At 51.1% G+C, this 25,469-nt stretch overlaps 9 protein-coding genes across 9 annotated transcripts; 6 read left to right on the top strand and 3 right to left on the bottom strand.

Annotated features, from left to right (window-relative positions):
• Positions 1 to 49: 49 nt before the first annotated feature.
• On the top strand, positions 50 to 1,806 carry GLOTRDRAFT_57197 (uncharacterized protein). Its single transcript, XM_007864858.1, has 4 exons — positions 50 to 645; positions 699 to 1,026; positions 1,089 to 1,359; positions 1,414 to 1,806. Exons 1-4 carry the CDS (start codon positions 205 to 207, stop codon positions 1,475 to 1,477), a joined length of 1,104 nt encoding a protein of 367 aa, XP_007863049.1. The 5' UTR covers positions 50 to 204; the 3' UTR covers positions 1,478 to 1,806.
• A 613-nt stretch (positions 1,807 to 2,419) lies between these two features.
• Positions 2,420 to 4,676, top strand: GLOTRDRAFT_35513 (FAD/NAD P-binding domain-containing protein; the record flags this gene model as incomplete). Its single annotated transcript, XM_007864644.1, has 11 exons — positions 2,420 to 2,491; positions 2,546 to 2,584; positions 2,640 to 2,654; positions 2,707 to 3,116; positions 3,166 to 3,250; positions 3,307 to 3,396; positions 3,512 to 3,632; positions 3,683 to 3,855; positions 3,915 to 4,041; positions 4,096 to 4,148; positions 4,200 to 4,676. The coding sequence occupies 11 exons, from the start codon at positions 2,420 to 2,422 to the stop codon at positions 4,674 to 4,676; spliced, it is 1,662 nt and encodes a 553-aa protein (XP_007862835.1).
• A 332-nt stretch (positions 4,677 to 5,008) lies between these two features.
• GLOTRDRAFT_35361 (kinase-like protein) lies at positions 5,009 to 6,314 on the top strand (the record flags this gene model as incomplete). Its single annotated transcript, XM_007864630.1, has 8 exons — positions 5,009 to 5,111; positions 5,166 to 5,206; positions 5,271 to 5,340; positions 5,392 to 5,540; positions 5,592 to 5,691; positions 5,740 to 5,874; positions 5,930 to 6,100; positions 6,157 to 6,314. The coding sequence occupies 8 exons, from the start codon at positions 5,009 to 5,011 to the stop codon at positions 6,312 to 6,314; spliced, it is 927 nt and encodes a 308-aa protein (XP_007862821.1).
• Positions 6,315 to 7,296: 982 nt separating this feature from the next.
• Positions 7,297 to 7,749, top strand: GLOTRDRAFT_98914 (uncharacterized protein). The gene is made up of 2 exons (XM_007865339.1): positions 7,297 to 7,666; positions 7,724 to 7,749. The coding sequence occupies exon 1, from the start codon at positions 7,333 to 7,335 to the stop codon at positions 7,528 to 7,530; it is 198 nt and encodes a 65-aa protein (XP_007863530.1). The 5' UTR covers positions 7,297 to 7,332; the 3' UTR covers positions 7,531 to 7,666; positions 7,724 to 7,749.
• Positions 7,750 to 11,041: 3,292 nt separating this feature from the next.
• GLOTRDRAFT_37194 (uncharacterized protein) lies at positions 11,042 to 11,828 on the bottom strand (the record flags this gene model as incomplete). The annotated part of the gene is made up of 3 exons (XM_007864770.1): positions 11,042 to 11,114; positions 11,168 to 11,583; positions 11,640 to 11,828. Coding segments are annotated over 3 exons (678 nt in total), but the record flags the coding sequence as incomplete, so codon positions are not given.
• Positions 11,829 to 13,144: 1,316 nt separating this feature from the next.
• Positions 13,145 to 14,807, top strand: GLOTRDRAFT_91756 (uncharacterized protein; the record flags this gene model as incomplete). The annotated part of the gene is made up of 7 exons (XM_007865338.1): positions 13,145 to 13,301; positions 13,372 to 13,436; positions 13,492 to 13,563; positions 13,620 to 13,735; positions 13,803 to 13,919; positions 13,982 to 14,191; positions 14,243 to 14,807. 7 exons carry the CDS (start codon positions 13,145 to 13,147, stop codon positions 14,805 to 14,807), a joined length of 1,302 nt encoding a protein of 433 aa, XP_007863529.1.
• A 316-nt stretch (positions 14,808 to 15,123) lies between these two features.
• GLOTRDRAFT_72623 (uncharacterized protein) lies at positions 15,124 to 17,717 on the top strand. The gene is made up of 11 exons (XM_007865337.1): positions 15,124 to 15,417; positions 15,477 to 15,531; positions 15,582 to 15,674; positions 15,726 to 15,785; positions 15,839 to 15,891; positions 15,945 to 15,996; positions 16,047 to 16,259; positions 16,316 to 16,405; positions 16,461 to 17,357; positions 17,406 to 17,565; positions 17,620 to 17,717. Exons 1-9 carry the CDS (start codon positions 15,170 to 15,172, stop codon positions 16,524 to 16,526), a joined length of 930 nt encoding a protein of 309 aa, XP_007863528.1. The 5' UTR covers positions 15,124 to 15,169; the 3' UTR covers positions 16,527 to 17,357; positions 17,406 to 17,565; positions 17,620 to 17,717.
• Positions 16,700 to 18,601, bottom strand: GLOTRDRAFT_114766 (DUF726-domain-containing protein; the record flags this gene model as incomplete). The annotated part of the gene is made up of 5 exons (XM_007865336.1): positions 16,700 to 16,723; positions 16,855 to 17,333; positions 17,406 to 17,565; positions 17,620 to 18,293; positions 18,346 to 18,601. The coding sequence occupies 5 exons, from the start codon at positions 18,599 to 18,601 to the stop codon at positions 16,700 to 16,702; spliced, it is 1,593 nt and encodes a 530-aa protein (XP_007863527.1).
• Positions 18,602 to 18,794: 193 nt separating this feature from the next.
• On the bottom strand, positions 18,795 to 20,012 carry GLOTRDRAFT_72619 (uncharacterized protein). Its single transcript, XM_007865335.1, has 6 exons — positions 19,627 to 20,012; positions 19,546 to 19,576; positions 19,374 to 19,485; positions 19,272 to 19,315; positions 19,065 to 19,216; positions 18,795 to 19,015 (listed from the first exon to the last, which is right to left on the bottom strand). The coding sequence occupies exons 1-6, from the start codon at positions 19,974 to 19,976 to the stop codon at positions 18,877 to 18,879; spliced, it is 828 nt and encodes a 275-aa protein (XP_007863526.1). The 5' UTR covers positions 19,977 to 20,012; the 3' UTR covers positions 18,795 to 18,876.
• Positions 20,013 to 25,469: the final 5,457 nt, after the last annotated feature.

Below are 25,469 nucleotides of genomic sequence, written 5' to 3'. Positions count from 1 at the left end.
AAGACTTGCTCGCACTGTCGCACTCCGATTCCAGCGGACGGCGTTTTCGCACCCATCTCGTTCATATTCGAAGGCGCAGCGCATGGTGACTCTGCCAGTGTCTGCAGACTTTGCCAGGAGAAGGGCTTACTGGCATGTGGTGGCATACAATCCACAGATAGCTGTCTGCTCGATACCGAGTCGCGAGCGGATTATGGTCATCGAATGCTGGCGGGGGATATCGGTTCTGGTGTAGATCGGCCGTCAATTTCAAGAGCTTCTACCAGTGAGGGCGCCACCGACAGCGACGTTGGCATAGACGAGTTTCCTGCGGGCTTCGTCGGGGACAGCAGGGCGGGCCCTGATCCACTACAGCATACGCTCTTGAGCTCTGTAGGATCTCCCAGCAGAAGGGGGAGAACGGGACAGGAGTCCAGCATAACCCTGCATTCCCCTCCGCCATTGCGTATCCAGACCTTCTTGCAACCAGTCTCTGCTGCTTATGACCGTACTCCCTTGACCTCTCCTCTTTCTCCGGATCCTCTGGTGGACATCACGCGTTTACGTGTGCGATCTCAAGGTTGCCACAGTTTGTACCCCGGTGCCCTATTCAAGGGCACGCAGAAGAGTGGGCGGAATAGCTATGATGTGACCGTGAACATTGTGGTACGTGCTGATCGCATCGCTCACAAGACGACGTGACTGAGATCTCGTCGAAGGACGTTGACTTCGAGTCCTCTACGCTGTGCGGGTATCTGTGCATCCAGGGTCTGACAGAGGATTGGCCAGAACTTACCACCTATTTTGACGCTGAGATTATCGGCAGCCGCTATGGCTTTCGCACACTCGATTGGGGTGCCACTGAACAAGACGACCTCAGTCATTGGGCGTGTTTCCCCCCTTTCCGCCACGTGAAACACGAGATGCAGCAGAGGCCCGGTTGGACTGTTGATGACAGAGATCGAGGTGCCGTGTTCATGCGGTGGAAGGAGCGGTTCCTGGTTCCCGACCACCGAGTCCAAGATATCACGGGCGCCAGTTTTGCTGGTTAATATGTCTCCTTGCATTTCATTGCGAAATTGGCTGACTGTATCGTTTCTCCGCCTCAGGCTTTTACTATGTCTGCGTTGACTTCAATCCACAGCCAAATCACCCGACATCTCGACCAGGACCCCAGCAAATGCCTCTGTCGCCCGAGTCTGAAACTGACATTCTCCGCGCCAAAGTGGACAGTCCCCCCCGAGTGATGCACAGAGACAGCAAAGAGGGAAGCGGCAGGCGATCCAAGTCCAGTCGTCGTTCTATGTCCCGTGGTCTGAGGTCCGGGCCGAGACCTGCGGCGACCATGAGTGGATACTACTTCCACCAGAATTCTGAGCCGTACGTCTGGAAGCAGTAGCGGGCGTCTTTCTTGTTGCTGATGCTTTTCAGTAGATACCAGCAGCTATCCTTGGTCCATGTGCCAGACGCATGCGAGACCAGCTTCGAGTTCCGGTAGGGAACTGCCCTCCGTGCATGGGCCTGAACGTATGGTTGTATGCCCAAAATTACCGTGACACAGCTCAGTTGCCATTAAGCTCGACTATGCGCGACCTTGACTCATTTATTGGCTCCCAAGGAGCACAGCGATACTTCACCGCCGCGCTGCGACCCCTCCATTTTCATTTCCATTGTATCTCTGTATCTCACCGGACTTATCGCTGTCTAATTACATGTACTAAGATACCATTCTCTAGCATTGTGTACAGTTCTCATCCCCGTTGTCCCTGCTTTTGCTATCGCGTCTAGTAATGCATCCCGTCTTGTAATATGCACATTGCGTCTGGCTGAAGTTTGTGACTAAGACTACAGCCAATTTGTGTCGCAGTTGTCCTGTTCGACTTGCGTTGTGATAATGAGCGTCCTTCTGTGACCGTCTGGTAATGTGTAATTAATATTCATCATTGACAGTTACTCGAGAAGCGCCGACGGCTGTCGACAGCTTACCCCTCCTTTGTGTATTAGTTGAGCTTGAGTATTATTTCATGAAATTATTGTATCATAGCATGCTAAAATCAATACTACTGCACAACCGCTGCAGCTGCAAGATCATCATGGGACCCGACGCGCGTGCCATATTATGATCATTTCCGCGTCTACCATTTCATCTGATTGCACCCGAGCAACGATATCCGAGGGTACTCCACAGACCTCTCAGTTTCCTGTAATAATCACAAGGATTCGTTCTACGAGAGACGAAGGACGATGCCGAAGAGTTCCTGCGGATGGTGCTTCTGCCATGGGTTCGCCCCATGTGAATCTCACCGCAGCGTGTCTTGCTTTCTGCCAGTACCAAACACTAGCTTGCTCGCGACATAGGAATATGGGTGATCGCCATATAGCAATTGTAGGCGCTGGGTAAGCAGCGAGGCTGTCGTGAGCTCTGAAGTACTGACACAGAATGGCACGAAGAATAGCAGGCATTTCAACGGCTATTGCATTGCAAGAGCGCCTTAGATATGCCAGCTTTACGGTGCGTGAGCTTACCAATCCGTCTTCGCCACTGGACTGATTTTGTTCTGGTCAGATCTACGAAAGGGCTGGCGATGTAGGCGGGACATGGCGGGTGAGTCATGCCGTTGGTGACCCGTGCAACGTACTCAAGTAGCCAACGTGCGCAGGATAATACATACCCTGTTTGTTCGCAGGCCAGTTTGTTGAGACTTGTACTGACATAGATGCTCTCAGGGCTGCGGATCAGATGTCCCCGGCCACGCATACTCACTTTCAACCGAGCTAAATCCGAGCTGGTCGAGTTACTTGGTTTCGCAGCCAGAAATTCGCGCATATTGGGAGGCCCTATTCCACAAACACAATTTGGGCAGGAAAACACTCTTCAATCATGACATCACAACACTCCAATGGGACCAAGGGGAACAGTTGTGGCGGTTGACCGCGGTTGACCGCTTTAACAACACGGAGAAGGAAGTAGAAGCCCATATAGTCGTGTCGGCCATAGGCGGATTCATGTACCCTCTGTTTCCCGACATTCCGGGCCAAGAGTCTTTCAAGGGACTGACGTGGCATTCCGCGCGCTGGAGACATGACATAGATCTCAAGGGGAAGAGAGTCGGAGTTATTGGTAACGGCTGCTCCGCGTAAGCCACGCCCTGAGGACATTGAGAGTTACCTGAACCATTCCTTCAGAGCGCAGCTTATACCCAAAGTATCAGAGGATCCTACCGTCGAAGTGATTAATTTCTGCAGAACGCAGCAATGGTACAGCCCAAGAGTACGCTAGCTCAGGTTACGAGGACTGGACGTACCCCATTTAACGGCACTGAACAGATTCAATACACATATCCTCCTTGGGCTAGATGGATTTTCTCGCATACCCCACTCGCCACGCGTTTGTATCGGATTTGGTTGATGGTCAAGGTTAAGAGCATATTCTTTGGCACTGCTTTGTTTTTCTGAATTGGGGGCACAGGCAGAGTTTGGCTACCTCATATTCAATAAGAGGCATGCATTCTTCATTAGTGTAGTCAAGAAGGTATCGCTTCTGTCTGTCCTGGTTGCCACTGTGTATCTAATTTTATGGTTTCAGGTATTTTCTAGCTATATGAAGAAGACGGCACCCGAAGAGTACCACAAATACCTGATCCCTTCATTTCGTGAGTTGATCCTTGTTTGAAGTGCCTATAGATTCTCAATACGACTGAAGCCCCGGGCTGTAAACGTATAATTATTGATCCCGGCTTTCTCGAGAGTCTTCACAGACCTAACGTTTCGATGGTCTGGGACGGTATCGAGAGAATTGAGGAGTCGGGGATCAAGCTGCGGACAGGAGAGCAAGTGTCTCTGGACGTCATCGTCTTCGCAACTGGGTATGGCCTGGTAAGTCACAAAACAAACCTTAGCTCGTACCCTGATCGCGACTCCGCCATGACCTGTAGAATCCAAAGCTTCCGATGAGCGGGAAGAACAAACTCAACCTGCAAGACTTTTTCGCGTCTCAAGGTGGGCCCACTTCGTACATGGGCACATGCGCACCGGGATTCCCAAACTTGTACACACTACTTGGTTAGTACCCACCGTATCCTCACTGTGACCTAGATTGAATAAGGTCGTGTACAGGACCGAACGTGGCTACAGGCCATTCCTCCGTGATTTTTAGCGAGGAGGTTCAGGTAGGAGGGTTGACGCGATCGCCTTTTATGTTCTTCTGATCAGATTTCTAGATACAATGGGTGCTGCAGTTAATAAAGCCTGTGATCGATGGGGCCGTCAAGTCCCTTGAAGTAAGCCAGGAGGCATTCCATGAATACAATGCATGGCTTCAGGAGCGGTTGAAGAACTCGGTCTGGACGGAATGCCACTCTTATTATCGGTCCGATAGGAGGGAGGGCAAGGTTGTCGCCAACTTCCCGGGACCGATGTCATTGTTTTGGTGGATTCTACGCAAGCCAAGATGGAACCATTTCGTCCTTGTCGGTGGAGAATCTTGGATCAGGCAGCAAAGTCGCGCTCGCCGGATCCGACTTCTTGGGATATTTGTGGGTTTCTTGGCTCTCGTCTGCACCGGCCTTGCGAGCAGTGACAGCATTCGTCAAGGCCTGAAGTTCTGGATGCAGCAGGTGAGCGTCTCGAGCATCGTGGGATGCACGTGTATCGACAGCTTCGATTCCAAGGTCTTTGACATGGAGGGATGGAAATGAACGCCGCTGGACATGTTGCGATAGGTGGTGACGATTATTAATCCGTGTACTCATATACTACCTGTTGTAAAGCCATACTGTACTATTGTGAATTATCTTTCGAACTTCAACCCCACTGTCCCCACAGCTGTCGAGCGCAGGCCAACAGCGAAATCGAGATAAAATACTGCAGCCGGCTGCCGAGCTCTCAGGAAGACCGTTTTGGGCTGTATCGGCGCAGTCCGAACGTTACCCTCTCCTCTCAGACCCGCAGGGCTGGGCTAATTGGCTTTCTCTACTGGCCGCTATTCCTTCCTTTCCTTTCTGTTAGCGACCGTATCTAGTGGGGGTCGATGTCCAGCCATACGCATAACTCGTCTACCGCCAACGTCGTCGGCGTACACTACCGGGTCGGTAGGAAGATCGGCGAAGGCTCCTTCGGTGTCATCTTTGAAGGTAAGACCTATCACTTGCAGTTGTCTACCTGTTTCATCTCCTGTCTTGTGGTAGGAACAAACCTGCTAAACTCGCAGACCGTTGCTATCAAGTTTGTGCGCGGACAACGGTTCCTACGCATCTGTGATCGGATGGCCAACTTACTGCGCGACTTCACAGGAGCCACGGAAGGCAGAAGCCCCTCAACTTCGGGATGAGTGTCGGTCGTATCGGATACTGGCCGGTTGTCGTGAGTCTTCCTCTGGCGACTGTACAATACCTCCTGACGGCTGTGTTACAGCGGGAATACCCCAGATATACCATTTCGGCCAAGAAGGCCTGCACAACATCCTGGTGATAGATTTGCTAGGGCCTAGCTTGGAGGATTTGTTCGACATGTGCGGGCGCAAGTTTTCGGTCAAAACGGTTTGCATGGCTGCGCGGCAAATGGTAAGTGAACCTGGATTGTGTGTCTGTGAACATTCGCCTCATTCGTGATAGATCACTCGGGTCCAGACGATCCATGAGAAGAACCTCATATACCGCGACATCAAGCCCGACAACTTCCTCATTGGTCGACCCGGGACAAAGAATGCTAATGGTCAGTAGCCCCGCACGGAACAGGGTGTATTGCTTACTTTGTTCGAAGTTATCCACGTGGTTGATTTCGGTATGGCCAAGCAATACCGAGACCCAAAGACGAAGCAGCACATACCCTATCGCGAACGAAAGAGTCTAAGCGGTACGGCTCGTTACATGAGTATAAACACTCACCTGGGTCGCGGTGCGTATCAACTCATGCCCAGTTTAGGATGCTTTGCCTGACGGGTTACGAACAGAGCAATCACGGAGAGATGATTTAGAGGCTCTTGGTCATGTATTCATGTACTTCCTCCGTGGCAGCCTTCCATGGCAGGGTCTTAAGGCGGCGACGAACAAGCAGAAGTACGAGAAAATCGGCGAAAAGAAGCAGACTACTCCTATCAAGGAGCTCTGTGAAGGCTTCCCGGGTACGCTTCTTGTTCTTTATAACGTTCGGTACATGTGTTTATGGTAGAAAGAACAGAGGAGTTTGGTATATACCTGAACTACGTGAGGAAGCTGGGTTTCGAGGAAACACCGGACTACGATTTCCTACGCGAACTTTTCGCCAAAGTTTTGAAGAACAATGGTGATATCGAAGATCAGGTATATGACTGGAATCTGCTCAACGGTGAGCTCTAAGCGCGTATATCCATCAAGGAGTCCTCATCTCTCCTCATAGGCGGTAAAGGCTGGGAAGCTTCAACGGTATGCTTTACATCTTACCATCGCTCTGCTAGATGGCTGATTGTCCTTGCAGGGCCAGAGCCAGATGCTGCAACAAGTTCAGGGTAGTTCTAATGCGCACCCAGAGCGTAGAAGGGACGCGGATCGCCACCGGGACTCGCAGCGGAGAGCGTCTCAGGCCGGGGGAGTCGTTCCTCCTTCTCCAGCCCTTGTGCGCCACGGATCGAAGCAGCGGAAAATACCGGCAGCTCTTACACCTGGAGGCGGTAATACCCCAGGACAGGTCACACCTCTCTCTGCCGCTGCGCAAGTCAATATCCCGGTCGGGTCACAGAATAGACTAAGTCAAATACAACACCCGTACGCAACAGCCCCAGGCTACGACTTTGCGCGGCCTGAAACTGCAGATGAGTCCTACGGCGGCCAACCGCAGCCCTATGGCCGCGCCTCTCCCATGGTTTCTAGCGTCGGTGCCGCTCCCCCTGCGGTAACTAATGTGAGGGCAAGAGCGGGAGATGTTGGTGTCTCAAGAGACATCGGTTATCATGGTCAGGATGGGGAAGCGTCGCAGCCCAAGCCTACACTATGGAGAGTCTTGAGCTGCCGATGTTGCTGACGTTCCTTGTGCTTTTTTGTTCTATCTTTTCATTTCGGGGACCCCTTTTTTTTGCACGTTTCATATACCCTGCTTCGTAATTGGCTGTGTTAGGCACAGTTCTGATAGGTAATAATGACATTGCTAGTACATCTGAAAAACTACTCTAAGGTAAAGGTGGAGAAGGTGTTCGGTTACATGCCCTTACAGTGCCTTGGAACATCGCAGCGCGTGTTGTTTGTCCGCGAATATGCCCTTTTCGACTTCGGAAGGCCTCCCGAGTCTCGCGGGACCCTTTGGCTAGGCAGGATCATGATATGTATTGTGTGTATACAGCTACAGTAAGGACACAAATCCATATATTTTGCCCCCAGCTGTATGGCCAACTACTCTGATAAGTTCGACGAGTCCTTTGCCGCGCATTTGCCGATGCCCGAAAAGGGTGAGTATATTTGGCCGCAGACAAACAACGCGCGCGGAAATGCGATGGCACTATATCGCATCATAGTCACCTATAATCGCCACGGATTAGGCCCCATCTCAAGCTCAGCACTGGTTGTATGGCCAGCGGTTTGAATCTGGATATCTCCCCTGAGAGAGTGCGCTGCATTTCCTATACATGCGGAGGCACTCGGCATCTTCTTTGAAGATAGCATTAGGCTGTCAACGTCTTGTTCATATCCATCTTCCCAATGACTTGTAGTTGAAGGTGCTGGGGGTGCAACGTCAGATCGTCATATGGGTAATACCATGTCAACGCTGATCATACCTGTGGAAGTCTCTCGGGTGAAACGCTCGCGACCCACTGGATCCACGGAGGAACCGCGACTGCTTGATATAAACGGCCTTTCCTCGCCTTGTGACCACGACTGACCTCGTCTGGCATTCATGCTATCGCTCGGTCTGGAACTGTTGTAGTCATGACTTATAGGGGCTTTCGTGCGTGTGTGATCATCGCGAGACAGGTATGCAGGTCGGGAAGGCGGTTCATTGCGGCCCCATCTGTTAGTAGAGTAAGAATCGGAGTGATGGCGATGATGGTAGGGTGGTGCATGATTTTGAGGACGACCACGAAATCCTGAAGCAGTCGTATGGTCAACCCCGAAAAAATGCACACAGGTAACTTACTGCCAGCCCCTCTTGAAAAGTGATAACCGCCTCTGCCATGCCTACCCCGAGGCCTGGGGTTGGAAGGCGGAAGTGTTTGAGGCTGTCTGAATTGATGCTGATCCTACACCATTCCTAAATTCAATGGCCGAAGGCATCATGACGGATAACCCCCACCTGGTTGAATTCTCTGAAACCAGAAGGTCCCACTACAGGGTAGAACGGTGTTGCTTGTGGCACCACATACTGACTCGGTAATGACAAGAGCAGAGTCTGTGCAGTATGCGCATTATCCAGTCGAGACTGCACGGTTCTTACTTGTTCCTCGAGCATGCACATTCTGACGTCTCGCGAGTAGGGCCGGTCATCCAAATTCGCAGCCGAAACATGATGATGATGCTCTGAGGAATTCCGCATCATGACCTGCAGGCACTCCTTTATTTGATCTGAATGTCTCTGAGCTTGTTCTGTTAAGAGCTGTTGTTTTTCCTCGAAGCCTGTTATTCTTGTATGGAGCCCCTCTCGAGTGTTCGTGAGCTCCTCTCGAGTCCTCCTAAGCTCATCCCGGATGTCCCTGAGCTCATCTCGAGTTTTGGCAAGCTCTTCTTGAGCCTCGCCCAGCTCTTCTCTAGTTTCTCTGAGTTCTTCCCGAGTCTGGCTGAGCTCGTCCTCTGCGACAGGAGAGTGCAAATTATAGCCTCCTGGGCCGGATGTGCCAGTTGCATCCACGACTTTATCAACTTGATGGGAGGACGACGGGCGACCTTGTACTCTGCCTTTACAACGGGCCTCCATGACCTGGACAGCATTTGAAGACGGCTGGCGATTCGAGGACGAATCGGGGCTTGAGGGGGCAAAGAATATTTCTTGCGTTCTGGACGTTGCGACGACCTCAGCCGATGGAGGCCTCCGTTCCGTTCCGACGCTCCCGTCGTTATTTTCCCCTTCGAGAGAAGGTACTGGAGCCTCAACGTCAGCTCCAGAAGCAACGTTACTGCTTCGTGATCCACGTCCAAACTTGAGGCCCGGCGACAATTGTGTGGTTTGGTGAGGCGACTTCAACTTACCGCACGTAGAGTGATAGGTGTTGTACGTGAAGGCGACGGAATCATGGCCCCTTTCACCGGGCGGTCCTTTCCTCAGTTTAGTCTTGCGGAACGACGGCTTCGACGATAGCTGGAGATCCGGAGACGTTGAGCGAGCCGCGGATGATGTCGCAGGATTCTCTCTGGCAAGGTCGTTCCTACGTGTTTGCGACGCGAAAATAGATGCTAAACTCTGCGTGCACCCAGAAGTCATAATTGGTCCAGATGATCCATAGTCCTGAGATACACCAAAATGGTGTAAGATATATATTAGAAAGACTGAAGGGATACGCACGACTTGAGCCTGGTCCGCAGACCCGGCATCGTATACTGGAGTAGTACGCTTTGCCTTTTTTCTCCCCTGTCCATTGGATGTCGGAGATTGTCGTTTGCGGGCAGGAATCTCCACGCATTCTAGAAGCAACCGGCAAGTCCATGTTCGATACTGTTCTACTTCAGCATCGCCTTCGAATATAAGAGTCGAGGTCGAAGAAACGGCTGGAATGTCGCTTGATATCGGGAGTGCTCGAGCGGCAGGGATGGCCGCTGCGGGGTCTGTCTGGCATTCCATCAGTTCAGATTCCTGGTCCAGCGCGGTGTCTGGGGATGTCTCGATCTCGGTCAGGGGAGAGCTGACAACGGAACGACCTGGCGCAATAGTTCTTGACTCATCGACCGGTACCTTCAGGAAGTGCCCCCGAGACTTCTCAGACGAACATGTTAATATTCAATGGAGGACATCATCCAGAGCAACTTACGCCCGAGACCTGAATGTAGTTATCATACCAGCCGAGTTTGGTCCAACGTTCATTGGCGGGCCGGCATACGTTGAATTCGGAGGCCACTAAGGCAAGGCGATCATCAAGTCGCCAACGCTCTCCCCGAATCTCCGCGTCCCTGACTTGCCGCCTTCTCGAAAGGAATTCGCGTTTGTTTGTTGTGTGGAATTCATGCCACATCTCGTCAGAGGAGGCATCCTCCCGTCGCTTCAACAAGGCCGAGGCGGAGTGGATGCCGAGCAGAAGAGCATGTCTGAAACATAGCGCAGAATGGCACTTCTTGCACGGCAGAACGGAAAGGTAACATAGAGCATGAGACCAGATGATACCACCTTGGCGTGACCTACATGTCCTCGTTTGCCTCTGCGTTTGGGGGTTAGGAAGGACATTTCATGCTTCGTAACCGACTGACCTTATCCCGAGCTTGCTGTCGAAGCTGATGAAGGACACTCGCGGCTTCGAAAACACGCAGTCTCTGAATGCCATCACTGTCCTTAAGTCTGCAAGACATCAGATCGTGAGCTCAGGCAGCTTTGTAGAAACAGCCACATACGGCAAATTTTCTATACGCAGATTTGCGGGCGAAATGGTGCTTCTCCTATGATTGGTTCCTAGTAATGCAATAGCTGCCTCGTTCCGCTTGCTGACTAGATCATGAAGTTTGAATCGCTGTAGAGGCACCATGCACTCGCACTTGCAAATACGACCTTCGACATAGCATGCGGGGCATATTATCAAACCATCCCCTGGAATTACTGGGCCGTCGCTCTTTGCGGAAACGCAGTTTCTGCATTCGAAGAAGCTCTGAAATATATCACAACCACAAAAATCGCAAACGCCTTGCCAATTCTGCGGATTCGACAGTGGATGCTTCAACTGAGCATGTTCCGGGTGGAACTCTTCAATTATTATTTCATCGAAAAGGCCCACGAGTTTACGAAGGGCATGGCTTTGTTTCTCTTTGCAGCGATCGGCATGACCGACTGGAGTCGCAGCCCTAGATGATAGAGACGTGCACCTTGCAGACGAAGTTGGGAAGCGAGACTCTGACATTATGGGAGTAGTACTTGTCGAGGGCCCGGATTGGCGATTCCCGGACGGTTTCATGGACGACCAGAGCTCCTGCGAATACCGCATCATAGCATGGTATACTACTGACTTGACGCGGTACGTCTCTGGACGACAGACCCTGCCAGTATTACGATGAGCTCACACACAGCAGAAATGGTTAAACGGGCGTACCGACGATATATAGGTAGCTCATGATACAAAGCCGTCGTTAATCCGTCCAAGGTCATTCTCGACCAGCTTGTCTTGATAGTGATGCCTCCGTGATTTACCACCTGATGGCAGCTTCGTGGTGGTACCAACACAAGGTCGCCTAGCTTTTGCTCGGCGATGTAGACGTCGAAAGACTCGGCTTTAGCGAGCTCCTCGATGGTCACTACGTGCGTCTCAAGGTCAAGCTCTTGACCTAATCCTTGAAAGTACTGCGACACGTCGTGGGCGGCTGAGCCGGAGGTCATGAACCAGAAGGACGATCCGGAATTTTCAGTGTAGCACATGAGATTATGACCAGTGGAAGCACATAAGTCCTTGTGGGCCGGTGTAAAGGTGTCTCCTATACCGAAGTAGCACATCAGCGTTTCCACCTTTTCCTACCAGTAGATAAGCTGTCAGCAACTTGAAAAATTGTTTCCCGGACAACACATACATCTTGAGGGAGACATTGCATCAGATTGTCTTCATGCTGTTCGAGTAACACAGACGGCAAGACGTCAGAGCTTTCGAGCCAGTCCTGCCATTCCTTAGGACAGTCGACATCTTTGCCATACAACCTTGTGATCTCTAGGGTAGAAACGGTCTGACCGATGCTAGCTTCTAAAGAGCAATGACGAACCATTTGGCGAGGCATAAGGGCTCGTCGATCGACTGGTGGAGATGAAGTCCTTCATACACATCTTGCCGTCGGTCCAATCCCGCACGTTGCGAGTTCTGACCTCTAAACATCGAGCATACGGTCAAGACGGCACATGCGTCGAAGCACAACCCAAGACTACCTGGGAGGTCCTGGCCCAGAAGCCAGTCCACATTCAATAAGTGCTTCGGCCATCCTGGGCGTTCGTGATATCCTTCGATGATTAAAGGTACACCATCCTTCTCGAACCGCGCGAGCTCAGCTGCCAACTCCTGAGCAGACAAGGCAGCTGAAACGCGGCGGACTGGGAAAAAGCGCTCACTACGCTCAAGAAGGCCACCCAGAGACCAATCTTTGGTGGTCACGAATGGCGCGCCCTCATTGCGAGGAAGTAACCTCGGCCGTGTCTGCATCGTTTGCACGACGTCCGCCACAGACGGTTCGATGTCCGCCATTTTCGGCACCGGCCCCGGCCAGTGTGGCTGCAGCTCACAGTCGGCGCACACCGACGGTGAAAGAATGCTCTCCATTGATATTTGGACAAAGTAAGCGCTCGGGCACCATTCAATGAAAAAATTGGCTTCCAGGACTTGGAAGAAAAGTGCTCTGACTTGCTGTCACGTTCAAGGATGGACAGTGGATAGTGGCGGAGGTCGTGTCGTTCGTCGATAGCAGGTGAAGAAAAGAGTCGTCTAACTCACACCAAATCCAAGTATAAGCTGCATATAAGCGCTCAAGGTTGGCTCAAGCAACAAAAGAGTAGCTCACTATGGCGCTGCTATGTACAGCGCTAGAAGTCGAAGACATGAGGCGGTCCGGGCTGTCAGAATGCTCTGTACGGAACAAACGAATGGTGACTGATCATGATATGCACCGCACGTCAACGGATATATTCTGCCACGGACGCCCACAAGGTCCTTCCCTCTAGATCATCGATGGGCATGTGCATACATCATGATGTGGAATTCGCCGCATATACTGAAGTCACGGCCCCACTATCCGAGTGAACGCTGCAGTCTCGCAGGTCGCAGGAAACGCCGATGTCTGGGAAGGCTTCGATGAGCTGATTGGGAAGTTCTAGGCATAGCTCATCCCTGATAGTTCCCATGAAACATCGAAAACCCTTCTACACCGTACGCAGTGCTACCCTCAGCCACAAGCAGTCACGTTAACCGCCTCAATCTGAAGGTCTGAAGGTGAAGTGGCGCAAGACACTAGTCAAAGATGTACAAATACACGCCACAAGCGCGTCTCGGAATGCTGGACTGCGCAGACTCGCAGTCCCGTCCCCACTCCCAGCCATGTCGCAGGTCCCTCACGCACAATCGACCTTCAACTTCTGGGAGTTCGTTCACTGCGCTCGCTGCTATTTGCCGTTCTCAGTGGAGCCTGGTGTTCAACCTCAAGTTCCATTCTGGCTCACTGAATGCGGTCATGTCATCTGCAACAACCATATCAGTCAGTCAATGCACCATCGCGGCACCAGTACAACTTATCCTCTGAGTTGTCTCTCATATGAGTACCGCAGGCCCTGATCAGAGCTGTGCGCAGTGCGGTGAGGCAGGTGTTCAGGTTATGCCGTTGCAGCGCGACGTACGTATATTGCCGGTCGCAACATCCAGCCTAGTGGATGCATATTGTCGGTCAGATGGAACCCCCAATGTCCGACTGGTTTCGACCCGCGGCGCAAGTTATGGATAGCGTAGCACATGCAGCAAAGGTCGGCTTTAACAGGTCATCAGCGATGACATTCACTCGGATCCTTTCTGCCTTTAGTTCCAGCAAGACGCCATGGCATCTTTGATTGGGTACTATCGAACCAAATGCTACCAGCAGAAAGCTCTCTTGGACCGCATGAAAGGCGAGATAGTTGAGAATAAGGCCTTGCGAAAGTAAGTCCGTTCGACCGGTATATTTCCTCTCCGTCACGATGAGATGTCGACTTTTGGCCTTGGTCAGGGCAGTAGAGGAACTCAAGCACGAGAATGAGCAGCTTAGAAGATACTCTGGTTACGGCAACGAACCGTCTCAAGTCCTCAATGGGAACGGGAAGCGGCAAATGATAGACCCTGATCGGTAAGCAAGGAACCTGAGCTGTGAGAGCTGATGAAGTCCATCCATCGACCCTGCCATGGTAGCCACCCCGATACTCTCAGGACGAATTCTAGCCCGCGTACGATAGTCACTCCTGTTGGCCCCGGCAGGCTCACGCTTCCTCCAAGCCATCTGCAACCGAGTTTCTCTTTTGGTAGAGCCTCCGAGATTAGATCCGATCCAGCAGTTCCGTGCGAGGCTAAGCAGCAAATGTCTCGGGCAGGAGAGAGACCTGGCTCTAGCAGATTCCTGCAGTACGCTTCTAGTTCACGTTGATCCTCGTATTCACCATCTTACGCAAGCAGACAATACGCGTATAGCGCAAATGACGTTGCCATGCAACCTCCGGTACTGACACATTGGCAGACAGCGCCCACCCGACAGGTGCAAATACGAAGTTCTCAAGTACTGCACGCTCAATCGCACGATCAAGGCGAGAACTGGAAGTCGATGCCGCCTCCCTATCAGTCTTCATCTCAAAAGCGATGTAAGCCCAGTGTCAGAAGCCCGGGTCGAAGCCAAATGCATATGCCTCCGCCTCCTACGCCTCAAGGCCATAGCAATTACGGTCTTCCTATAAACCGCCAGCCCAGCACTTCAGGACCCTCTCAGCAATCTTCCTCTGCAGCGCCTCGCTTCGTACCTCCAACTCCCAACCGATCGATCCCCTTAACCCCCAGAACGAATCAGCGATTTGTTCCTTCTACACCTTCTGGACAGAACGCTTTACCCAATCCGCCAGGCTACTACTCTGCTATGCGTCAAGGATCTGCTGCTCCCTCTCGTGCCCCAGGACCTTTGCCGAGGCAAGGATCTAACCAAAGGATGCCATTTTTGCCGGGGTCGAGAAGTCAGCAAGGGTTTGGTTGAGAACGCGCCTACAATATATGTTTCTGATGCTTCTCCGTTCGCCCCAGCCATGTCAATACAGCGCCATTGTAATTCTGTCAATGTCATTCGAGTACTGTATCAGTGTTTCTGCTTTTGCGTTTGCTGGATATAAACCTTGGGCTTGGGAGCCAGTTGTTTCTGCAGCGATCGACTTTGAGACTTGACCGCTATGCGTATTTAGGTCCGGTTGGCCTCGTGGGATGACGCCGCACGGGGTTACCAAGAAATGCAGTGCCGCCACAAGCCGACAACTCCTGGGACGCCGAGAGCTGCGGCGGTGCGCCTCGCTCTGTAACGCTCTGGTCCATTTCCGTGTCCCTCTTTCTTCCAAACTCTCAGTCATGGCAACATACAACGATCCGTACGCAAGGTCGTACGGCGGGCAGACTCAACCTTACAGTCACGACAACTTTAATCCCTACGAGAACCGTGCCCCTCACGAGACTTACGATCAAGGGGCATATGGGCCTTATGTTGGAGGCTACAGGGACGAACCATTTCGTCCCCCAGACCAGTTGCAGGGTCGGTCGAAGGAGACGAGTACTTTTGATGAAGATGACGCGAATGGACCTAAGAGGCGGCTCACAAAGTGCGTACTGCGCTGCTCGCAGATGGGAATTCCTTAGCTCACCTGTGTGTCGCCCGAAGGACGTCGCGGACCATTCGGGCGCTCAAGTATGACGATGACAATCTCTGGACTCGGGTGAGTAGAATCAGCGTCTCGCCACTCCGCGCCGTTAACAATGGATAAAGGGAGGGCGAGGACGGTGCATCGGCCGATTTTGCTGTTGTTCCCTGCTTATAGCGCTGTTCCTGGTTGTCAGCATTATACTATCGCTGCTTCTAGTGGGTATCTCTCACGTCTCTGGCCTCCGATAGCAAACTTACCATCAACAGTGGATCCGACCTCCTAGTATTGATATACTTAATGTGGGAGCACCCACCACAGGCAGCGAGGCATGTCGCTTCATTATTACGGAACTGTCAGGTTCTTGACCATGGACGCGTAGATCCAATTTACAAATGATGGCACTCTAAACATCAACCTGGCCGTCAATATCACGTCCGTTGTATGTCTGCTTCGACAGTGAAGGTTACTGACCTAGTGATCGTTAGTGTGAACAACCCCAATTACTTTTCAGTCGACTTCAAACAGATCAAGGCTCAGGTATATCGATACGACACTCATTGCTGCACTTGCCACTCATGAGTATGCAGATCTTCTACCCCATTAACAATACCGCCATTGGAGGCGGGCAAGAGAATAATATTGTTTTTGACGCAGGGAAGACTACGAACTTCACTTTCCCGTTCACGATCGCATATAAAGCCTCCGACGACCCGACCCAGGCTGTGCTCAGTGATATAGCACAGAAATGCGGATTCGGCGGCGGAGCCAAATCAAATCTTGTGGTTGATTACAAGCTAACAGTAAGTGACGCTCATAAAAACCGATGAGTAAATAGTAGTCTGACGTTCTCTGCTAGCTTGGGTTGAGAACTCTGGCCGTTACAGTATCACCGATTATCAGTAACCAGTTTAGTTTCGCGTGTCCTCTGTCGCAGTCAGATATAGAGGTATGTGCTCTCCTTACGTGCTGGAAACTATCTAAGCTGACAACATGTTTTCCAGCAAATCCTCAAGAATGGCGGCATATCTGGTTTGCCAGGCCTATCCGGACTAGTAACCGGCCATTGAACGTGTTATTTGCTCGATGTAGACATTCATTTTTGGACAATGCTTGCCATGTATTATAGTACATACATCTCATTACTTTGGACTATCAAAGTATGCATTATGGACATCACTATTTTGGCGGATGCCATTTCATACGCATATCACCCTCACAGAGCGTCTGCTCCTACACCCGGTTACCTTGGCTGAACGTTATCATGCTGGGATTCGGGCCTCAGGCCTCAGGATTCGGCCTAGTATCTTGGTCAATTATATTCTCAACTAGTCCCTTCTGTAAAGCTTGTTCCATTTGCTTCTAGCCCATGGCAGTTGTTTCTTCGATGTGGCTGGCGATTTCCTTTACTTGCAAATGGACCTCCGTTGTAAGAATGTCTTCAGCCCCACAACTCTCCAAGCATTTGCCGACCATGCCTCTCCACTGCAAATGGCCCTCCACTTGATCGCATTTAACATTGTCGACCCCCTTCACGACAACCGGTTCTAACCCAGACACACTCCAGCTGATGTCACTGGCGCGACTCAGCACTGCGAGGATATAATCGTCTTCAGCGTATCCATTGACCAGACGTCCCGCCACTACTCGACGCACAGCGGACCAAGTCTCGGGATCACTTGGCGCCGGTAGACCGAACAGGAACACGTCCTGAACCAAGTGCACCGTCTCAGAAGGGGGAAGCGTACTCAGATACTTCAACGCCTCGAATATGACTAGTGACCCAAGAGAGTAGCCGACTAGCGTTACAGGCCGCGTGCCGAAAACGCGCTGGGCAAGTAGAGTTCCTAGGACATTTCCAGCTTTAACGGCCAAAGCTTTTGTGTTCATCCAAGGGTTATCTACCAGCATATCAGCCGCAAGCATTTGGAATTATAAACGAAACATACCTATAATACGCCCAATCTTCAGCCAGGCAATGGGTGCCAGCGAACTCATGAGAGTCGCGAGCACTGTTCGTTTAATAATTTCTGCTTTGACATATTGCATTGCTTGAGCCTTTATCAGGGTGTATAGCGCGTCTGATAAAGCCCTCAGAGCTTCTACTTCCTGGAGGATAATCATGAGCTCCGACCCTATGGAGATACGCGTAAGTTGCCTCACCCATTGTAGAGCATAGGTGTCATTGCCGCCAAATACAGTCCAAGGCTGCACAACATCCTCTTGTGATGTCAGCCATCCACTGGTGCACAACCTCACCGCCAACGTTTCTTTCGGTGGCCGTACCGGTAATATGGCTAGGTCTTGAACCTCTCTGGTATGGCGCTCGACCATACTTGCCGTAGACTTTGCGCCATACGCCCCGAACAGGGCACCACATACCACGGAGGAGCTTGCTAAGCCAGTCGCCAGTAACCCTGCAGCGGTACCTCCGACGCCTAGAAAGCTCAGGATACTGCCGACGCCAGCTCCGACTACAGGAGCTGCCAGGCCACCTGTCACTCCGACCAACACACCTCCTGCAACAGCACCTAGGCCCATTCCCACTCGGCGCAGGGTTCGTCCTCTCTCCGCTTGTTGATTCTTTGCTTGCTCCGTAGGTTTCTCGGCCTCGGATACAGCACGGTCAGGATCCTTTAGGGTAGCTGCTATGGATGCCTCGTCTAGAGGAGCGAATGTGGTGAGGAAATAGCGGGTGTGTGCTGAGTATTGCTTCGAAGAGGTAACATGGAGAAAGAGGATGGCGTTGAAGACTTTCCTGGAGAGAGCTTTGTCTGGGAGTTTGGGCAGGCCCGCGAGGGACGTATCAGACATAGGGCTTAGGTCTGGACAGCTACCTTTATCGCATATTACAACTCAAGATAGCACACGCGTGAGGCAGTTGCTCACCTCCTCCCGGCTCTCGACAAGCTGCCCATGCATGCTGAAGCAGCTGGTTGGCCCACGAATTGATCTCGTGGATGTAGTCATCTTTGGTTTTCTCCCTTGATTCGTCTGGTAATGTCGAAAGACCACGTTCCGCGTCCGCATACAGCTCCAGTGTATTGCGGTGGTTCGCCAAACGACGAAAAATGTGCTCGAAGATTACGACCCTTTCCTTCTCGCTCAATTCCTGCGGCGGAGAGACTTTGGTAAGATCGCTCATCACATGGAACAACAGCGCAGACAAGAACGAAAGGGAAGAGTACTAGTGCGAGGATACACGCCATGATTATGGATAACTGGGGAGATCGCGGTTGGCGTCATAGCCGTGCGAGACCAGGCTCCTCCAGGGCTCTTCACCAGCAAGGGCTTCTTCAGACCTTACAAGTTTAGACACAGGCCTAGTTCCATATTACAGACGTGATCTTAGGAATGTGTCCAAAGGACTATAACGCCGGTGCGATGAATAAACCGGCAGATCTATGGAGATACTATGCACTACTCCTGTACAAGCAGATTCCGGCAGATCTGAGTAATGTCCTCGTCCGTAAGCTCCGTATGCGTCCTCAGGTAATTGACAGGGCCGCCATATTTATCTTTCAGGATTCGGTCCAAGAAAGCTCTCATAGTTTCCGCTCTAGAGGAAATGAATAACTGAATACTCATAGCAAGATTGTAAGATGCACCTTGCCCCTGCCATCTTCATCATGGCCTCGAAATTGTCCCTGAATATCGGTTCCTTCTGGAACCTAGCTACCAACATCGGCAGTGCCGGTTGCAGTCCGACCGTTGTCAAAACATAGTCATTGACTATGATTTCATCATCCACGCCCAGCAACTCCAGAAGATAGCATTAGCTTGGCCACGGCCCAAGGATCAGAAACGATGATCACCTGAAGGACAAGTGCAGCGAATACGCCTGTCCGATCCTTGCCAGCTTCATGGGAAGGCCAAGATGAGATTGCGGTGCACGGTGAATCAAGCAGGAGCAGTACCAGTGCAGTGAATCAAGCATGATTCATCCGGATGATCCCTGAAGTGCAGGAGGACCTTCTCGAATGCAGGACCGCCACTCTCCAAAATACGAGAGTACAGCGCGACGAAAGCCTGCCAAGCAACATAGGACATTCAGGCTCAGTTCAACGTACGCTCAGCGGTACCACACACGGTCGTCTCATCGGCCTCGAACCGTTTCACTCTGAAGAGCCGGTTGAGTTAGGGGGAAGATGCATGATTCGGATATCTCACCTAGCAGCTAATCCAACAGGATCGTACGCTTCATCATCCGAGACGGGTGCACTGACAAACTCTACGCCCTCGATGACTGGAGTCTTCGCCTTGTAGTTGGCGATCTCCAGACTCGAACGGAAGTCGAAGACCTTCTTGATACCTAGGCATTTCAGTTGCTCTTTGCCCGTCTCTGTGATTCGTGCAGGCTCGCCCGATCTGAAGAGGTATGAGGAGCGCACACGAGTGTCAGGCTCCGCTGTCGGATGACCCCCAAAGTCGCGGATGTTGACCACGCCATCGACGACGACGAAGGGCGGCGCAGACAAAGTCTTCTGCAAGGTATCGGGGTCGATGGTCGGGAACGACATTCGTAGATAAGGTCGAGGATCAGTATCTGATGCTTCCTGACATACGACGACTATATTTCAAGCTAGTCCCATAGCGCAGCATCTCGACAGGGAGAACTTACTATCATTGGGGGGGTTCTGTAAAAGTCTGATTTTTTACAGAACTCCGAAATCTCGAGAAGTATGCTACAGGGAGCTTAGCGGGTTGGTATGTATATGCATTGTATACCATACAGATGGCCTGTGAAGTCAGAATTGCCTCAAGTTGGCCCCTTGTCGTATGGGAGGTTGAACACCGTCCAAAATGCCCACTGTAACAGGTCTGGTGGCCACTTGATGGGTAGATCTGCCAGCCTACACGGCCCCGGCATATGTCGGCTTGCCTAGAGGAGGTGTTTCTTGTATGTGTAAACCTCCTGCGCCCACCCGATAATAGCTGCAGGCTTTTGAAGTGCTCGTATGGTAGATTTTACAGAACACCAAGGGCCCAAGGGCGTGACAGATGCGTGACAGACGCGCGCGGATCGGATAGTGTTACCCGCGCGTGACGTTTTTACATTACTCCCCGCAAGTGCCGTCTGTCTGCGGCATCTCTCTGTATTACTCTGTACATAGTGAATCGAGATCATTCTTTTTGCAGATGGTACTTAGGAAGGTATACTATCATGCCTGAGTGAAATAACAGGGAATGATGAAGAAGGTAGCCCTTGGCCGGTCATATTGTCAAGTTTTTACAGAACCCCCCCAATGATAGTATGTTGATTGAGGGCACAGAGATGTGACTCGGGAAGCTCCGTCTGGCGCCGGCATCTTACCCCTCCTTTGGGGAATGGGATGAATTAATTACCACATAGGTGCTTTGCACAAATGCAGCCAGAGTTTGGCTGGCCAGCTGAACACTTATTGCCATCCTGCGCTTTCCGGGAGACGTCCCGTCTCCCGGAAAGCGTTGATAAGCCTCAGGATCGTCTGACCCCCGAAAATGCGGACTCAGCACACCGTACAAGCCCTCCGGAGCTTATTCGACACAGCACTCACACGCCTCTAGGCTTCTATGGGCTCTAAAGAACTGCTCTATTTAGCTCCGGACTTCCTAACATCCTCGAGGCGTACACGGATCCATTCCGCGATTTATCTCCGCACACCGAAGCTCAGGAGTGACTTAACCAATGCGACTTCTAGCTGAATTAGCTCCGGGACCCGCGGACACTTCTATCGAGGGGCGTCGTCCTCATGCCCACCCTCCAGCACTCACTCCCCCTCGTTTCCGTCAAGATACCGAAGGTGCGGACGCATACGAGTCACCATAAGGTCAGCATCAGTCAGCAAACGGCCGGAGGTAATTAACACGTGACCGGCGTGTCGCACGGAGTGATGGGACCGCCTGGGTCAGGTGGCGGAGCGTCAAGGCGACCTATAAGGGCTGGAACGAGCAAGTAGGAGCGTAAGGGAGTCGTATGGTGTATGGTATAGCGGAGGAAAGTGCTGAGCAATCCTGTGGGTAGCGGCGTTTATTTGTTATTTATCTCCGGACGGTCGCAAAGCCATTCCTGTAGTATAAATTGTACAAAGTAGCGTACAGAAAAACAAGTTTCGACTTCACCATCTCAGAGAATTAGCGTTACGATCTCAGCGACCCGAGAAGTTCGAAAGCGTCGAACTTAGCGAATTATAACCGATCTTAGCTTTGCCAATAGGCCTGACTCGTCGAGTGAATTAGCTCCGCCATCGATTCAATTAGCTCCGGTGCGTCTCACATAGCGAAATAAAAATTAAACAAGTCCCTTTAGCGTTTTCTACTCCCGTGGGCCCGAACCTACACTCGGTTCCGTGGTTTGCGACTTTGTTTGCGACTTTTCAGAGATAAATACTCCGGAGCGTCCATTAGTGTTTGTTTCAGGCATCAAGATTTTGTTTTATTTTTCTAGGTCTTCCTACGGACTACCCTACGGCGTCTTACTCCTCCTTTCCCCCTCGAACTATTAAATACCCTTCAGTTGTCTCGGACCGCCTTCACCCATATCACGGGGTTTAGGTTTATTCCTTTTGGTCCTTGGTGATTGTTGTGTGTCTGTGCATATCAGCGTCCCGTCTCCCGGAAAGCGTCCCGTCTCCTGGAAAGCGCAGGATGCATGTCCCAATGGATATAATTTAAAGTAATTATTTCGAATCTTTGATGTATACAAGAGATATTTAGCTCCTCCTTATTTTGGTGTGCAAAATTCACAGCCTGTAGCTGCTGTGGAGTGCAGTTCACAGCATGTAGCTGCTACGGTGAATTGAGATGGAATTTAGTACTGATTGTTTACTTCGATATGTAAGTGAGATGCAAAGTATAGTCTATGCATGGACCGGAGTCTAGCTGCGCGAGATAATTCTAAGTCCGCGCTGGGTAGCCGTGTGCCACTGGAGCCAAACATGGCACGCTGGAACTTGCCGGTTGGTCAAAAAGTGCGACGTATTGCGGGTTTGGCATAACCCCTCTCAAAGGAGGGGCATACTTCCACGGCATGATCGGGATGTGCTCGGTGACGTATAGCGGTCCGTGGACCCAGAAAGGTATGAGGGATGCTTAATTCTCAACTAGCACCCGTCGTTCAAGCTAGTGTTGCTCCTGCAGTGAGGTGACTTTGCAGACTGTCTCACTTCACTTCAAGTTTGACGTACTTCACCCACTGCACAGTCATCATGAATTGCCTTTGAAGACTGCATTGAAGTCTGATCATGGCCACGTGCTGACCGTTAATGGCAGCGCGCGCCACCAGATGCGCTCGCCCTGCGTCCAAGTGGTGTCCGAGTCGCAGAGTCGCATCTACTCCGCGTCATACCCCGTGCGGAGATAACAATAGAATGGCCGTGGCAGATAACCTCCATGGTATGCTGGCAGTCTGCACTGGGCTCAAGAAATTTGTCAGGAGTCCATATGACAAGGTGTCGACTCGACTTTTGGTATTGTATGTCCTGGCAGATGGTATGGGCATTATTTGTGTATTTTAGAGTACAAAGTATATGCAGATATCCCCGAGTTCGTCCTACGAGGGCAAGTCAGTGCCTTCACCATGCGTATGTGGGAATATTACGGGATATCCCGAGGCTGATCTGCCCACTTCAATGAAGACGTTGAAGCGCCTTCAACTTCACTTCACTCGGGTTGCAGTGTCAAAAACTCCACTGTGTGACACTGCAACTTCACTGCAGGAGCAACACTAGTTCAAGCTGTCGTTCGTTCAATTGCGCCCAAAAGAGTCAGGAAAAAGTGATGGCAGATGATTCGAGACCATGCTCATTTTGATTTTTCTTCCCCAGCTGGCCATCGGCATGACTCGGCGATCTCTTCTCTCTCATTATTTTTAGCACGACGGATTGAATGACTGAACGAATGATGGGAGGCAGTTAAGAATTGAGCAGCCCTATAGTGCTGCTCAATTCTTATTTCATTCGTCCATTCGTCTGTTCATTCGATTGAGGATGTCTAAGTTACTGGGAATGGACAGTCCGCGGACAGTACTCGGACAGTTCCCGGACACTTATCCGGACAGCATGCGGACAGTACGCATCTTATTTGGGCACTGCCTCGTCAGACACAATCGGCGGGCCAAGGGCATGCTCTATGGTGTCCTCATTGTTGCTGGTGGTGTCTGATGCCCCCACCGTTGTTAGGAGCTTACTGCCGAAGCATATGGGCAGTGGACTTGAGAACAAGTGGGTGGAAATTCTAAGTATCAATTCTATCATAAAAAATACCACAAGTAAATCGAAGGACGAAGTATGGGATAGCCGCTCGTCGAGGCACACATTGGGTGGATACAGCGCTAGATGCGGGACCACCTAATCATGGGCATGATGAAGGTACAAGTGGCTGGAGGCCAGACTGTCCATGGACACCTAAGCACATAAGTGATGAACTGTCCGTGTACTGTCCGCGGATTGTCCGTTCCCAGCAACTTATACGTTCTGGTTCGAGTGAGCGCATCAGGGAGCAAAGACGGCCGGTGATCCGGGACCACGGTCATGTGATGTGCTCACCGGTCACGGCAAGGCATCGAGAATTTTTGTGGCTAGTTATATGGACGAAATCTGTCGACGTAGATTACATGCCACATCATTCTCCTCATAGCGATTCTGAGATGTATGGACTGGGTGCCCAGGCTGAGTTTTGACCCAATTGGGGCTCTTATCATGCTTGTGCATATATCTCAAAAAAGCCTCAGGAAATAAATGTGCCAGCCACCAACGGAGAACACATCACATGACCATGGTCCCGGATCACCGCCCATCATTGTTTCCTCACTCTTTTGAACACACTCAATCAAATGAACAGATGAATGGACAAACAAAGTAAGAATTGAGCAGCACTTATGGGTTTTTCCCGCTACCTTGGGTAGTGGGTTTTGAGAGCGAGTCTGTAATCAACTCACCCGCCATTTTTGCAAGATCTGTCGAAGATCTGACCTACCCTAAACAAATGGCATATAAGATTCCATCAGACTTGCCTTTGCACACTTAGACCTCACTTCACACGCTCTGGGCCTCTCTGGCAGGCTCACCGTAAGATATACTGTACACTGTATGTACTTTGACAAAATGGAGCATGAGTCAAAACATTGATATGCACAGACACACAACAATCACCAAGGACCAAAAGAAATAAACCTAACACCAGCGGTATGGGTGGAGGCGGTCTGAGACAACTGAGGGGTATTTTAATAGTTTGAGGGGGAAGGAGGAGTAAGACAACGTAGGGTAGTCCATAGGAAGACCTAGAAAAATAAAACAAACACTTTGACACCTGAAACAAATGCTAGTTGACGCTCCGGAGTATTTATCTCTGAAAAGTCGCAATCAAAGTCGCAAGCAACGATGCCTGTTGTAGGATCGTGCTCGCGGTGGTAGAAATTGCTAGAGAGCCTTGGTTAATTTTATTTCACTATGTAGGACTCACCGGAGATAATTAAATCGACGGCGGAGATAAATCACTCGACGAGTCAGGCCTATTGGCAAAGCTAGGATTGGTTATAATTCGCTAAGTTCGACGCTTTCAAACTTCGAGGGTCGCTGAGACCGTAACACTAATTCTCTGAGATGGTGAAGTGCAAAACTTCTTCTTCTGTACGCTACTTTGTACAATTTATACTACAGGAATGGCTTTGTGACCGTCCGGAGATAAATAACAAATAAACGCCGCTACCCACAGGATTGCTCAGCACTTTCCTCCGCTATACCATGCACCATACGACTCCCTTGCACTCCCACTTGCTCGTCCCAGCCCCTATAGGTCGCCTCGACGCTCCGCCACCTGCCCCAAGCGCTCCCATCACTCCGTGCAATGTGCCAGTCACGTGCTAATTACCTCTGGCCACTTGCTGACTGATGCTGACCTCATGGTGACTCGTATACGTCCGCACCTTCGGTATTTTGATGGAAATGAGGGGGAGTGAGTGTTGGAGGTTGGGCATGAGGACGATGCCCCTTGATAGAAGCATCCGCGGGCCCCAGAGCTAATTCATCTAGAAG

Source organism: Gloeophyllum trabeum (assembly GCF_000344685.1).
Source record: "Gloeophyllum trabeum ATCC 11539 unplaced genomic scaffold GLOTRscaffold_00003, whole genome shotgun sequence".
NCBI lineage: Eukaryota > Fungi > Basidiomycota > Agaricomycetes > Gloeophyllales > Gloeophyllaceae > Gloeophyllum > Gloeophyllum trabeum.
This window is presented reverse-complemented; position numbering and strand designations above follow the sequence as displayed.

What these genes read in the sequence shown, in the direction of transcription:
- GLOTRDRAFT_57197 (XM_007864858.1), top strand. Translation starts at nt 205, where the DNA reads ATGCTGGCGGGGGATATCGGTTCTGGTGTAGATCGGCCGTCAATTTCA. An exon ending in ATGTGACCGTGAACATTGTG is followed by an intron (nt 646 to 698) that starts GTACGTGCTGAT and finishes ATCTCGTCGAAG; the next exon opens with GACGTTGACTTCGAGTCCTC. An exon ending in TTCCACCAGAATTCTGAGCC is followed by an intron (nt 1,360 to 1,413) that starts GTACGTCTGGAA and finishes GCTTTTCAGTAG; the next exon opens with ATACCAGCAGCTATCCTTGG.
- GLOTRDRAFT_98914 (XM_007865339.1), top strand. Translation starts at nt 7,333, where the DNA reads ATGGCCAACTACTCTGATAAGTTCGACGAGTCCTTTGCCGCGCATTTG.
- GLOTRDRAFT_72623 (XM_007865337.1), top strand. Translation starts at nt 15,170, where the DNA reads ATGGCAACATACAACGATCCGTACGCAAGGTCGTACGGCGGGCAGACT. An exon ending in TTATACTATCGCTGCTTCTA is followed by an intron (nt 15,675 to 15,725) that starts GTGGGTATCTCT and finishes TACCATCAACAG; the next exon opens with TGGATCCGACCTCCTAGTAT. An exon ending in TGTCGCAGTCAGATATAGAG is followed by an intron (nt 16,406 to 16,460) that starts GTATGTGCTCTC and finishes CATGTTTTCCAG; the next exon opens with CAAATCCTCAAGAATGGCGG.
- GLOTRDRAFT_72619 (XM_007865335.1), bottom strand. Translation starts at nt 19,976, where the DNA reads ATGTCGTTCCCGACCATCGACCCCGATACCTTGCAGAAGACTTTGTCT. An exon ending in TCGAGGCCGATGAGACGACC is followed by an intron (nt 19,486 to 19,545) that starts GTGTGTGGTACC and finishes GTTGCTTGGCAG; the next exon opens with GCTTTCGTCGCGCTGTACTC. An exon ending in TCGCTGCACTTGTCCTTCAG is followed by an intron (nt 19,217 to 19,271) that starts GTGATCATCGTT and finishes TATCTTCTGGAG; the next exon opens with TTGCTGGGCGTGGATGATGA.